At 39.7% G+C, this 14,402-nt stretch overlaps 1 protein-coding gene across 1 annotated transcript in view; it reads right to left on the reverse strand.

Annotated features, from left to right (window-relative positions):
* The window catches only part of LRPPRC (leucine rich pentatricopeptide repeat containing), a 112,378-nt gene that overhangs the window by 43,554 nt on the left and 54,422 nt on the right, over positions 1 to 14,402 (reverse strand). Inside the window, exons 23-25 of the mRNA XM_080998120.1 lie at positions 13,866 to 14,073; positions 2,833 to 2,957; positions 2,154 to 2,260 (exon numbers count right to left, since the gene is read on the reverse strand). Coding sequence (XP_080854246.1) covers positions 2,154 to 2,260; positions 2,833 to 2,957; positions 13,866 to 14,073 — 440 coding nt within the window. The remainder of the gene's footprint in view (positions 1 to 2,153; positions 2,261 to 2,832; positions 2,958 to 13,865; positions 14,074 to 14,402) is intronic.

Genomic DNA, 14,402 nt, shown 5'->3' on the forward strand with positions numbered 1-14,402 from the left:
AGGATTGTTTTTAATTTGCATTTATTTACAAATGCATTTGTATTCTGCTCTCTCAAACTATCAGGGTGGTGAACCGCCCTAAGAACTCCGGGTATAGGGTGGTATACAAATTCAATATAGAATAATAATAATAACAACCACCTAATAAACCTATTTAAAGGTGCACTTCCTCCCTCCAAACATAACAATATCTCTTTATTTCATATATTTCAAACCACTTCAAGTAGCAGAAAATGTACTTTATTCATATACAGACAACTTCAGTCCAAATAATAGGAAGTCTATGAGTCTAGCATTAATCTAAGTTTCATATTAAGTACTCAAGTGCAAACTATGTTAACCCAAACTAACTATGGTTGCATATCCACTGGCCAATGCTGGGAACAGGTTCAAAAGGCTGGCTCCCAATCTGTGCCGGCTATTGTTTGCAAGGAACATCTACACCAGGTCTTTGGACCAGGGAATACTATTCCTCTTGGATGAAACTTGTAAATAAACACTCATACCAAGAATTAACCTGTATTTTAAAACACAAATTGTCACTATGCATATATGTAAACCCCTAACTTGCTGCCTATCTATTCCTTCTAAACAAATTATAGCCCAAGATTCTGTAATTGCTACAGATTGGTCTTTGGCACAGGAGAACAAGCAAAATTAAAGAGCCGAAAAGTGAATGAAGCATATTAAAAAAGCTTAGATGAGGCTCCATCAAGATTATGCAAAACTAAGAAATCTTAATCCAACATAAAAAGGACAAGCAAGAATGCCAGATGTCTACTTTCTCTTCTGATAAACTAGCAAGAGGGAAAGTTTCTGAAATTAATGTTTTAGGCTGTTGTCATCTGTTGACATTATATTTGCTAATCCCCAAGTGAAACACAAAGTTAAGTGAGTGGTTATTTAGGAAAAACAGAAATGAAAGGAACTGACAATTTGTTTAAAGTTTTGGGGGTTTTCTAAGACAAAAAGTGCAAATAGACTGCAGGGCAGGAGTCTACTTGTTTAGACACCAACAGGGCAAGCAGCATAGGGGTGATGGTAGATTAAGTATCTAAGGGGAGGTTGAAGAAAAGTTCGATGTATAAGGACTATTTCTCTTACCGTGTACACATGTTTTTTGTGCCTTCACATCTCTAATTCCCTCCCTTTATTTTATTGTTTTAACCTTTTCGATAAAGCTATTGGTGATTCAGAACCAAAATTCACCCAATCAGATCAGGTAGCTTACTCAAAATTACCACTGAAACAATAATTCAGGCAAAGCTGTGAATACCATTCAGTATTTTCTTTCACTTTTTTAATTTAAGCAATTATTAATAAGTCACCTTGTGATTTACTAAAAGGACCTTTGGGTTCTTTCCCTTTACATTTGAAAAGCTTAGCCCCATCTTTGCAAAAAGATTAACTTCTCTCTTTTCCTCTCACTAATGTAAACTGGTCAACTAATATGGAGTTCGGGAGGGGCGGGGGGGGGAGAAATGCAACTGTGTTAGAGGAAAATAATCACAATCTGGGAAGGCTCTGAGGCTGCCCTTTTGACTTATCAATTTCAGTAAGCAAAATTTCAATCAAGCCTAGATAAAATATACTAATCCTAAATAGACCAAGTTTGTCACCTACCACTTTCTATAAGCTGCTTACCATAGTGGGAGGGGGAAAAATGCTAAATTAAATGCCAAACAGTAGCAGACAGCACTTGTTTGGCTGATTAACTGGTAGACAAGCATTACAAATAAATCTGAGCATGGTCTGCAGCAAATTAAATTCCAGTGCTTTAAAGAACAAAGAATTTGTTGGGAAAGAGGATTAGCAACTTTACACCCAGGAATGCAGGTTTAATTTAATTGTTCCACAATCCAAGATTTAATATGCAAATATCATTTGGATATTTAATAGTGAATTTGACAAAGTAAGGAAACAATTCCAATATACAGCCAGGCCGCCTCGCTTCTAACTGTAATTACACACAATGGGGGAAAGGAAGCCTAGTCTTCCCCTGACTCCTCCACCCCCCATCTTTCATTACTAGGATTGGATTCTATTAACATTAATCAGAACAAGACTAATTAAAGGTTAAAAACTTTAAATATATAATTCTAATTAAAACTCTAAATAGTTGTATGATTAGAGTACTGTAGTTATAGTCTCACCTCAATGATCTTCTTGGCTTCTTTATATTTGCCAGTATTCAGGAAGGCAAAGAAGAGATCATAGAGCATCATCATTTCACCTCTCTCTTGGCTTATGAAATCCATGGCTATAGGAACATTCATAAAAAGCAGATTAGGTTACCTGTTTAGAGTCAAAAGGAACATGTCACAAGGCAAATGGCTGAGTTACTGGACACCCATGCCATGATCATGTGATGATCTGTGATGATCATGTGATGATCTGGTGGCATGTTCACCTCTCCATCCATGCATCTGCATACCACTTTCTAGATGAGTTTGATTTTTACCATGTCAGAAAGACTGGGTTTTTTTTCTGATGAAGATTTATAGGGGGAAATTCATGAATTGTGGAGCTAAATAGTCTTCAAGCACAGAACTGCACAGAGTTTGGCCATCATACTGAGTAGACCTATTGGAATCAATAGATTTAAGTTGGTTTTGTGAGGTCCGTGGGATATTATTGGTATCCCTGGTGTGTCCGAAAACTTTTAAATAATTCTTCTTGATCACAGGACATGGCTTGAACATGTGATTCCAAACATTACTGCTGTGACCCTCAGTAATAAATGGCTAAAACTTTGTTGGGTTAAGGTGTCCCCCTACCATAATTCAGGGCAAGAACAGAAGAAAATCCCAGTCCATAATAGCAGCAACCAACCTTTCTGCAACAGTTCGGTGTTTCCCTTCTGTATTAATCTGCTCAAGACATCGTGAAGTCTAGGAAAGCTGCCATACTTCCTGCAGCAGTCAAACACAGCTTCCATGGCTGCTTCTATGTCATCCCTTAAAAGAAAACCCACAACATGTTAATAATAATAATAATAATAATATTTATATCCCGCCCTCCCCAGCCAAAGCTGGACTCAGAGCGGCTAACAACAGTAAAAATAGCACAGTTTACATAAAATCACAATTAACTGAAATACATTCTAAAATCAATTCAGAATCAAATTAATGGCAACCATTGGGCTAGAGTTCTATGAGGATTACAGAAGGAGGGGGTCAGACTGTGCCTTGGCCAAAGGCCTGGTGGAACAGTTCTGTCTTGCCGGCCCTGCGGAAAGATGTCAAATCCTGCAGGTATTTTAGATGGAAGAAAAACAACAACGTATACACCGAACCTCAGAAACTGTCACCTATCGTCCAAAAAAGGATCGAGGAGATAAAATGCATCCAATTCATTTCCTAACACTTCACCAGGAACCTCAAAAAGAGACTTATTTTGACTTTTGTACAATACACAAATTATTATAATCTAATTTTCATTAACTGACAGATCAAAAGAATGGTCACATATGAGTTCTCATAACTAGATGGCCCTACTTTATTATACAGGAAGTTCTTTGAAGCAAATATGAAGATAGATCTAATCTGAATGATACTGGGTCCACAGAGGCTGGATGCATTTTTTAAAATAAATTTTGCTAACATTGAGTGTGAGCCCCTCTCATCCAACAACAACAACATTGGTCGATCCTATGTGTTTAAGAGAGCTGTTTATAAAACATTTTGATTATATACTATGCACAGTTAGTTTTGATGATACTGAAAATTATAAAGAATATTAGAAGCTCAATTCAGTTTCTTCAGAAAAAGCTTATTTTAGCATTTTGAACTTACATTATATTGTGTTATGCCATCACATAACCAATACAACAAATTATGTGATTTTTTTTAAAAAAAGAAAAGTCCATTCCACAACTATTTTCAGAAGGTATTCTAATTCTGAAAAATATTATGAAATTAAATACAAATTTAGAAGCGATTTTACTGCATTCCATACGAAACTGTAAAAAAATGAGCCGAGCTTGATGGATCGCTACCTTAACCCCTTTACTGAGCCCTGTTTACAGAGCATCTTCTGGCACCCCACAGAGTCATTTGAATTATTGTCATTTGGGGTGAAGACTAAATTACAGGTTAATTTCAAAACTGCAAGTGGATGATGCCGGCTAGATTACTGTCATACAAAAGAAATACTATGGTAGCTACCACAGAGGGGTATAAAGCTTTATATAATCAGTGTTTTCTTCTGCTCTGGTTGCAAGTTCAGTTAACACCCATAGAAACAGCTTGAGAACTCCCAATAATTCCACCTAGGGGGCAATCAAATTTATACATTCAAGTTCTCAATGTTTATGCTCAGCTTCTGACAGTGACTCTGAAAATAAGCAATGGTGCTGTTTCAGCTGCATTCCCACAACCCGAAATTGACTGTTTAGGTCAAAGCTATCAATAAATGAATGAATAAATTAGAATGCCAATCAAACAGACACGTTAATAGTGTTCATGCTCCAGATATATATTTCTGAAGGTATTTAGCCTGTTTGCGTAAAATAAGGAGTCCTGGAAATGAACAGGGGTTAACGTACAAGTAGCCATGAATGTATGTCTAAGCATTTGTAAATGTTTTGCCAATCATAAACTCAATGTTTCACCTAGCGTTATGCGAACGCTACAATACAGTGGTACCTCGGGTTAAGTACTTAATTCGTTCTGGAGGTCTGTTCTTAACCTGAAGCTGTTCTTAACCTGAAGCACCACTTTAGCTAATGGGGCCTCTTGCTGCTGCTGCGCCGCCGGAGCACGATTTCTGTTCTCATCCTGAAGCAAAGTTCTTCACCCGAGGTACTATTTCTGGGTTAGCGGAGTCTGTAACCTGAAGCGTATGTAACCTGGAGCGTCAGTAACCCGAGGTACCACTGTACTACCACGGCTTCTGGTGTCTGGTTTCAAGAGATTGAAAAAAGCTAGTTCCATATCAACCAAGTTTAAGAAGCCAATTATTTTTACATAATGCAAAGAAATTCAAGGGTGTGGATCAAAACTGCCATGTGTGCTTGTGAGGCGTTGATGCCACCCTTCTGACTACAACTGCTCCTGATGAGGGGACCCACCAAAAGGACCTCATGCAACACCAGGGGCTTCAACCAGGGCTGTGGGAAAACTACAGAATTGGTGGTGCCCCTGTGGACAAGCAAAACTGCATGGGCCAATCACATTTGTTTGCAGCATACCTATAGAATGCAGCTATTACACATAAATTAGACAGGATCTTACAGGTCAGGCAATCTACCAAGAGGTTCCCTTGTTCAAAGCTCCACCCAAATGTGTGATATGCAGGAGATTCCTTCCAGAAGGCTTGCAAAGGAACACTTCCCACTAGACTACCTTTGGCTTATCAAATGAAGGTAGCTAAGCTAACCTTTGAAGCACAGAAACAGTGGTACCTCGGTTTTTGAATGTCTCTGTTGATGAACGTTTCGGGTTTTTGAACGTGCAAACTCGGAAGTAAATGCTTCGGTTTCCGAACAAGCCTTGGAAGTCGAACATGCCACACAGCTTCCGTACGGATGCTTCCGTATTGAGTTTTCGAACATTTCGGAACTCGAATGGTCTTCCAGAATGGATTATGTTCGAAAACCGAGGTACCACTGTATATCTGATCTAAAAAGCTATCTTTAAGCTTCTATTTGACGTGAACTACTATCAGATTACATTTACTTTAAAGACACAGAATTAGAGCAATCAGCTAATAAATTCGAAACACAAAACTGAGCAGTTCACTAGACAATTGAGCTATTTCATCTATACTCATCTTGCTGTTCAATGTGGGCTTTAGAACACATGGCACTTTGCTGCTCTATGTAAACTGAATAGTGAAATCGTATTAAAAAGGAAATAATATCCCATTCCATTCTAACTTGCATGTCAGCTGCAATCATGTGTATTAGTATCAACACACACATGATGTCATGACAGTCTTGACACAGCAAAACACATCTTAATTTGGATTTCTGTGACGTAGAATAAATTTTATCCAGGAATGCCTGTGGACACGGTGGTCTTTCCCAACATGCACTGCCTTTAATGTAGATAGAGCTGAAGGAGGAAGTTGGAACAGTGACTGTCTTTCCCATTTCCTCTTTCCCTATATGAACTTTTCAAGGATCAGGTTAATTCTTCTGGATCCTGATTTTACCCGGATCCCTTGACAAAGCAAAGTATGTAACATGTACTTATTTCCTTCCATCTAGGGGTGGGGTGGGGGAAGAGGGCGAGAAGTAACCAGAGTGGTAGTACCTAAGGCACTCACTCAAAAATCAAAATGTGCCCACAGGCTTAGAAAGGTTGATAAACCCTGGTCCAATCCTATGCAGGCATACACAGGAATAAATCTCATACGGCTAAATGGGTCTTATGCCCAGGTATGTGTGCTTAGAATAGCAGACCAAAACATTTTGCTTCAGATAAGAGTAAGGCGCAAGGTAACTATTCCCTTCTTGCAAGGAGCCAATATGTGATTGCTCACAAAACTAGCTGAGATCTCAAACTGATTGAACAATAAATTATGTGTGGCCCTGAATGGCAAGAAAAAGTAAAAAAATACAATAAATCTTCTTGCTTAAAGGGTGCCACTTTCTCAACCTTACCTTTTTTACTTGCTATAAACAACTTTTCCAAACCTAGAAGCCTGCTTGATAAAAAAAAAATACTCTAAATATTGATTTTAATTGGAATGAAGTGCTTCAGTGTTCTGCATAAAGTGTTAGTGAAGTGGCAATTTACCTAAGGGGTTTACTGATTGAAAAGCTCTCAAACCTGAAATCGCTAGAGAGGAAGAAATAAAAAAGGGGAGGGAGAAAAAGAAAAAAAAGGGACTCTGGGAAAGAAAACCACAGAGAATGCCTCAAAAACAAATCCCTCTGCAAATCTGAAGCATATGTTAGTGTGGAGGGAAATCAATTCAGTAAGGTACAATCAGCTTAAAAAAATATTCTGTTAAGAGAACGGGGCCCTTGAAAGAGCTAAATGCCCCCCCTTCCGTTCATCAGCTATAACGAGGAATTTTCAAGGAGACTGGTGTTGCAATTACAACTAATCCTCCCAAAAAAATTAACTGTGTTGAAGGCTTTGTAATTTCCCTAGGTACAATTTAGCTGTCACTTACTTTAAAATTTACTCAAACATGCGTTCCGAACAGCACTAACTTCACATGTCAAGTGCTTTCCAGCCAATTGAGTCTAAACTGGAAGTCGGTGTTAAACAACTGAATGATTAGACAAGATAGCTCATTTCCCTGCTCTTTTGTTCAGAATAAAATGCCACATTTACATTATCAGGCTCAACAGGATTTTCTGACAGAGGGAGAGAGGGAGGGGAAAAAAAACTCTGGTGAACACTGTCCGTACTAAACACATGAAGCCTGTCATTTACCAATCATCCTTCAAAAAGCAATAGCAATGAATGTAACTTAATTACGACCCAATGATCCTTGACAAAAAAAATCATCTTATCACTGTCCTGTTCTCCTAGGGCAAATGAACCATTTCTGTCCTTTGGCACTGATGATGCAAAATTTCTAATTGCAATAATGGAGTAAGAGAGACAAACCTTTGCTTCACTCAAAAAAAGAAGAAGTGTGTTTTAAAGAGGAAGAAAACAATCTAGAAATAATGTGGACGTTTGAAATAAAGATGCAAAAAAGCTGCTGGGGGAGGGGCGTTCAGAAAAAGCAGTGATTTTTAACAGACTGATGGGAGAAATCAGCAAATGAATAAAACAACTTGCCATAATTTTTAATGAATAGCTATATTTAAACTTAGACAAGGGCTACTGAGACACAACACGTCTTAGAAAGGGGACCGCTAAAATTTTGCGTCCAGGGATTGCAGTGTATATGAATCCATAAGTCTCTTCAATGGACAGCAGGAGTTGTGATTTAATCAGTAACCCATTGAGAACTTACACTCCATTTCTAGACAAATTTCACCCAGTTAAATCAGTTGTTTTCACTTGTCTGAACTACAAGCAAGTTTAACATTTTGGCTTTTCTCATTTTGTGCCTCAGAAAAAGATTTCTTAAATGGCTGAACTCAAATTATTCACTGTGCTTCAGGCCATGTCTTCCAATGACGTTTTGGGCAATGACTGTAAAAAAAATTCACCTATGCATTCACGTTGCTATCTTCTGTTATCTTTCTCAGTTGGTTTCATTTGCCCTCTGAAACATTATCATGTAGCCAAACCTGATGTGCTTTTTTAGCATAATCTCATTTTTATATCCAGTGCTATAAAAATAGGCGTCGATACTCACCATGAAGTTCTTACAGTAAGTGCCACACTTTTTAACAACAAAAAGTGGTGCCAGTACTGTGTACCCTTCAGTACTCCCTGAAAAAAAACACAGTTTGTATCAGTGTTTCCCAAACTTGAGTCTCCAGCTGTTTTTGGACTACAACTCCCATCATCCCTAGGTCAGGGATGATGGGAATCATATTCCAAAAACAGCTGGAGACCCAAGTTTGGGAAACTCTGCTTTATATGATCACCGACTGGTTGGGATCACTCACGTGACTGATCCAGTCCTTGCTCTTGTTGTGGCTTGAGTTTGCCCTCAGTAACACCATCTTGTAACTAAATCTGATTCTGTTATCTCTCAGCGACATTATCATGTAGTCAAATCTGATTTGCCATTGAACACACTACTTACTACATGATCCTCAATTAGTTAGGATTTAGGAGGGGCGGGAATTTATACTAGAAACAAAACAAGCAAACCTATAAACTGTGGCCCTCCAGATGTTGTTGAATTCCCATCAGCCAAAGCCAGTAGGGGCAATGGTTGAGGAACGATGGGAGATTTAGTCCAACAGCATATTGAGGGCCAAAGGTTCTTTCTCTGTATCAGAAAAAGAATCACACATTAGAAAGGGGGAAAAGTGGGTATTCTTATACAAGGTTTTCATGACATGTTTCTAATGGAATAATTTTCTGAAAACACCATATTTGGCACTTTAAATTAGAAATGGGAATGTTTGACAGTGCCCTGTTTATCTACCAAATAATGATTTTGTTTCAGTAGGTTTGATCCAACGACGAGAGCTTAAATGCAAGGAAAATGTGCCCATAATAACTCTTTCCACCTTTTATTGTATTCAGCCGCGTAACACCTTATTGTAAATAATAATAACTGGGTGGGTTTTTTTAAGTCTGTAACAATTAAAACTCCCATACAACACTTTTTGAAGTCCAAGTATCGAAGGAGAAGTTGTTGCACAAAGGTTTAGATTCCTAATGCTGAGATAACATAGCCTCAAGCCCAATAATGAAAGGCATGCTATTAGCAGTATGCTGAAAGAATAATACTTTAAATGTCTAAAAAGTTAATGCTGAGTAAATAGTACTACTTCCAATCTGAAGAACAACAGCAATTCTATAAAGAGCCATTATGAAAAGACAAGCAAAATGCTTTTCATTATGACAAATGTGATATTATATTGTGGAGATCCTGCAGGATCCAAAATCTCCAGTTGCCCTCCCTGGTCCTGGGTAACTGGGGATAAGCTACCTGCAGTTTCCAAAACCCTCAGGGCAACTTACAAAAATATAAAAAAGAAAGAAAGAATATAATCAAGCAAGCCTGTGTTCTGGGGACACCCAGATTCTATCTCTCTCTTCATCCCTGACTCTCAGCCTATGGGGTTTTGTAGGGTTTCATATTGTCACCCATGCTGTTTTGCATCTATATGAAGCCCCTGAGGAAAGTCATCTATGGATTAGTGACATCAATATGCAGATAACATTTCTCTCTCTCTCTGTATATACCCATAATATGGGTGGTCAAGAGTTCTGTAGAGTTTCTAACATTTTCTGCCATGTATAATGCTTTAGAAATAGTTATAAATGTCATTGTTGCGTTTTATGGGCTTGACAGACAAAGCACATGTAAAAATAAAACCAATAGGCATTTTCCTACTTGTAATAAAGCAAAGGTTTAGCTGCAAGTGAACTATGATGGTGTGTTTTGTTTGTCCCACAGAAATCTGTGGGAGCCACTGAGCCTCCCCCTATCTCAACAGCTCTACCCCATTTTGAGAACCAAAAAATGGCACGTGTAATATACATGAGTATCAAAATGCCATGTTAAAGAGGAAAAAATTGGGAGAGAATGTATACCACAGGAACCAGGGGTGGGTGAGAGAGACCTTATTTTCCCATATGGTTCTTGCTGGTGGGGGTGAGGCCTGCTCGTAACATAACTGCGAGACAGGCTTACTCCCCACTGCAACTTCATCCTAGTACGGTTTTCATTTTTTCCCCTGGGAGTAAATGACTGTCATCCATTTCCACCCCCTTGTGGCAAGATCTAAGACTGCAGGCAAGAATGCGACAAATCTGATGCTCTAACCACATTTGGCCATACATTCACCACACAAAGATCAGGAGTAGAATATTTGTGGCAACTTTCTAATATAAAAAAATGACCAGCATAACTGGGAATTGTTAGCTTGTAAAGCAATCTATGGCACCCTGAGAGTATTTAAAAACGAAATCCTATTTCAATATGTTAACAAACTGCAATTTATATTTTCTAGTCATAGACTTGCCAGAAGAGCTCTTCAAAATTGTTGTCCATATTATTGCTGAGGGAACTAGTGCCAGCAGAGGACTATCATCCAACCAATTCTCCAAGCAACCCACATAATACCTGGAGTATTTAATTCTATTGCCTTCAAGGGATAAAATCTCCAAACTCCATCTAAATTGCGTTTGCTCTTAGATCCTGTTGGACTACTTTAGGCATCCCATTCAAATTCCATTCCACTAAAGGGTCCCACTGACTGACATTGCATTAACTTCCAAGCTAGCATTGCTAGGATCATAGTCTTGAGGCAGACAAAAAGTATAAGCAGAAGTTTTAAAAAACAGTGGCACAATCACATTAAAAATACAGCAAAATTGAAACATTCTATTTTGGCAAGGGGAGATCACTACTTCTTGCAGAACACTATACTATTTGACACTTCCACAGAATTGTTTTGGGTGGCGATACCAGGGCCCAAGAGTAATTTTATGCTGGGGACGTGCTACTGTCCACTTGATGAAAATTCTCAAGAGATCTTGAGGAGAAGAATAAAATCAAGGAAGCCTCTACAATAGGAAATGTTGTAATGGGTAACTTAAAGCACCTTCGCACAAACCAGCTACATATTTGCTGGTCTGGACAAAGACGTAAAAGGTCAATATATCATTTAGGACTATATCCTAGAACAGTTGGTCATCGAACCGACCAGAGATCCAGCAAACCTGGATCTAATCTTGAGGAGCACAAAGAACCTGAGTTGAGATGTAAGTGCTGTCAAGCCTATTGGGATAAGTGACCATAGTGCTGATAAACTAAACATACATTTAAAAGGCACAATTGCCAAGAAAACTGCTCTGACTCTCACTGGATGAAGAACTCAAACTTGGACTTTGGTTTATGCCCAAATCTTTAATGCTGAAATAGGTATTGTTGTGTTTTTGTTTTTATTATGTATTCTGTGCTTTTATCTTGCATTTTTATGCTGTGAACTGCCTTGAGATCTTCAGATAAAGGGTGATATACAAATTTTAATAATCACAATCGTAGGCAAGGCAAGGGTTAAAAGCCACAGAAGGTGAATGATAGTGCTAAATGCAAGCTAAGACATTGATCCAACAAGTTACATGCCCCAACTTTCTTTTGATGAGCAAGGTGAGCACAACCTTCAGCATAGCAAATGGCAAGATTTCCAAGACTGGGCGAGCAATCAGGTTGTTGCTGTTATTGGTTAAAATAATGGAATTGTAAAGTTGCAAGGAACCCTGAGGGTCATCAACTAAAGCATCCATGACAGATGGCCACCCAGCCTCTGCTTAAAAACCTCCAATGAAGGAGAGTCCACAATGGCCCGACAGAGTCTGCTCCACAGGGTCAGCAAACTTTTTCAGCAGGGGGCCGGTCCACTGTCCCTGAGGCCTTTATGGGGGACCAGAGTATGTTTTGGGGGAAAAAGAAAAAGAACGAATTCTTATGCCCCACACAAATAACCCAGAGATGCATTTTAAATAAAAGCACACATTCTACTCACATAAAAACACGCTGATTCCCAGACCGTCTGCGGGCCGGATTTAGAAGGCGATTGGGCTGGATCTGGCCCCCGGGCCTTAGTTTGCCTACCCATGGTCTAAGAGCTCTTACTGTCAGAAAGTTCTTCCTGATGTTTAATCGGAATCTCCTTTCTTGGAAATTGAATCGATTTGTTTGAGTCCCACCCTCCAGAGCCGGAGAAATCAAGCTTGCTCCCTCTTCCATATGTCAGCCCTTTAGATATTTGAAGGTGTCTATCATATCTCCTCTCAGACTCCGGTTTTCCTAGCTTCTTGTTTTAGATCTTGTGATTTATGTGGAAATTGTTCAGTTTGGTTATGTATTACTTGACTGCATCTAGGAATGAAGCTCTCTGAGCCCATAACAGATCTTCTCATGGAATAATCCAGGAGCTAGTGGCAGTGCAGTGTAGTGCAATGCAGAGAGCCTGTGCTGGTATAGCCTCAGCCTGTATGTAGCAGCTGAATGCACATTATTTTCAGGTTTGTGGGCACTACAGTATCCCTGCCCTTTATGGTGCAGTCCTGCGCCTTGTCTACTCAGCAACAAGCTCTTGAGTTGGACTTATTCCCCGTAAACATGTGTAGAATTGCATCCTTAGGATCCCAGTGATGTCTAGAATCAGGTGGACCACAAAACAACTGTTGTTAAGTCACTCCCAAAAAACCGAAACCCTGCCACTAGCTCCTGGATTATTCCATGAGAAGATCTGTTATGGGCTCAGAGAGCTTCATTCCTAGATGCAGTCTAGAAAGCAACCTGACTAGAGGCGTCTAACACCTGGCAATCACTGCTGATGCCCAACAGATTCTTGAGCAGCTTTCTGCTCTTTGACTCCCAACTCCCATGAGTACCAACCAGCATGGCCAACTGTCAGGGATGAGGGTGCTGTAATTAGCAACACCTGGAAAGCAGCAAAATGGGGGAGGCTGATTTAGGAAGGTAACTGATTTAAGTCTGCCTGCTTCTGCTCAATTCTGGAAATGTGTTCCAATTTTGCCGGACTTGTCCCAGAAGAGAACAAATTGCATTTGCCCATTAAGCTTTTGCCCTACTCTTGAAATACACACACGCCAAAGTATAAATACATTTGTTTCTGACAATAAAATAATCAGGTTCAGAATTAAGGAAGGACAGGAAAAGGTGTTACAGAGTACAATAGATTCTGGCGTATTCGGCGACTGGGCGTGTAATTAGATCCCCAACTTTTGCTGTTCAATTTTAGAGTTTTAGAGTTATAGAGTTTGAGCGCCGCCAGGGGCAGAGAGCGCACCCCTCCTCTGCCTCTGCAGCAGCCCGATGCAAGGCGTTTGGCGGGCAGGTGGGCGAGCGCTGCGCTCGGAAGGACTTTCTGCATCCCCTTCTGTGGGGAGGGAGGAGGAGCGACGGCAGAAGGGGCGCCTCTACTCACCAGCTCCCTCTCCTCCTTCCCAACGCGTATACCCGGCGTATAAGATGACCCCCGATTTTTGGGGTGATTTTCCAGGGATAAAAAGTCTTCTTGTGCACCGGAACATACGGTACTAGGAACTGTGCTCCAAATACAGCATATTAGGAGTGTATGACAGGAACCATGGTCCATGATACAATGAAGCAGACAGGTTGCTCGATGACCAACTACACCCCCCCCCCAAAAAAAAACAGCTGTCTGATACATCCCCATCCAGAGTACAAGAGTGGACCACTTCCAGTGGATCAGAGCAACTTTTAATTGTTAGCATAAAAGCCAAAGTACGGTTGTTTCTTTAGTTATATCCAGACTGCAGCCAACTTACTTTTCAAGGTGGACACCAACGAGGGGAGAACACAGGTTTCCAGTAGGCTTTGCTAGACCCAGGGACACAATGGTCTCGAGTAGCCGATTCACCACTTCAACGTCGTGACGCATGGCAGCGCCATTAATAATGTGGAAAAAGGATGTGGCTGATATAGATTGAATAGGGACATCCTTCTCTTTCATCTCCTTTAAAATGTTAATAGCATCTACAATGAACCACCACAAAAGACCCTTAGGTAATTTCATGTACAGAGAAAACAAACTGCTATTAAAACAGCATTTCAAAAAACCAGCAGGAATGTAAATTCTGGTGTATAATGCCAATTTCAAGTTAATTACTACTTGCATTTCTAAACGAGACTACAATTATGAATCCACAATAGCATGGTTTTATCATTTTGCTGCAACTTTGACTACAAATTACAGATAGGAACTGTGTGCCCACTCTGCACTACGTAACCCTGTAGAGTCTGCCCTATAGCAACAAGATCCTACTAAATGGATGCTTTTATCGTTCAGTGCTAACATCTGCTAA

Source organism: Podarcis pityusensis, assembly GCF_964106645.2.
Source record: "Podarcis pityusensis genome assembly, chromosome: 3".
Taxonomy (NCBI): Eukaryota; Metazoa; Chordata; class Lepidosauria; order Squamata; family Lacertidae; genus Podarcis; species Podarcis pityusensis.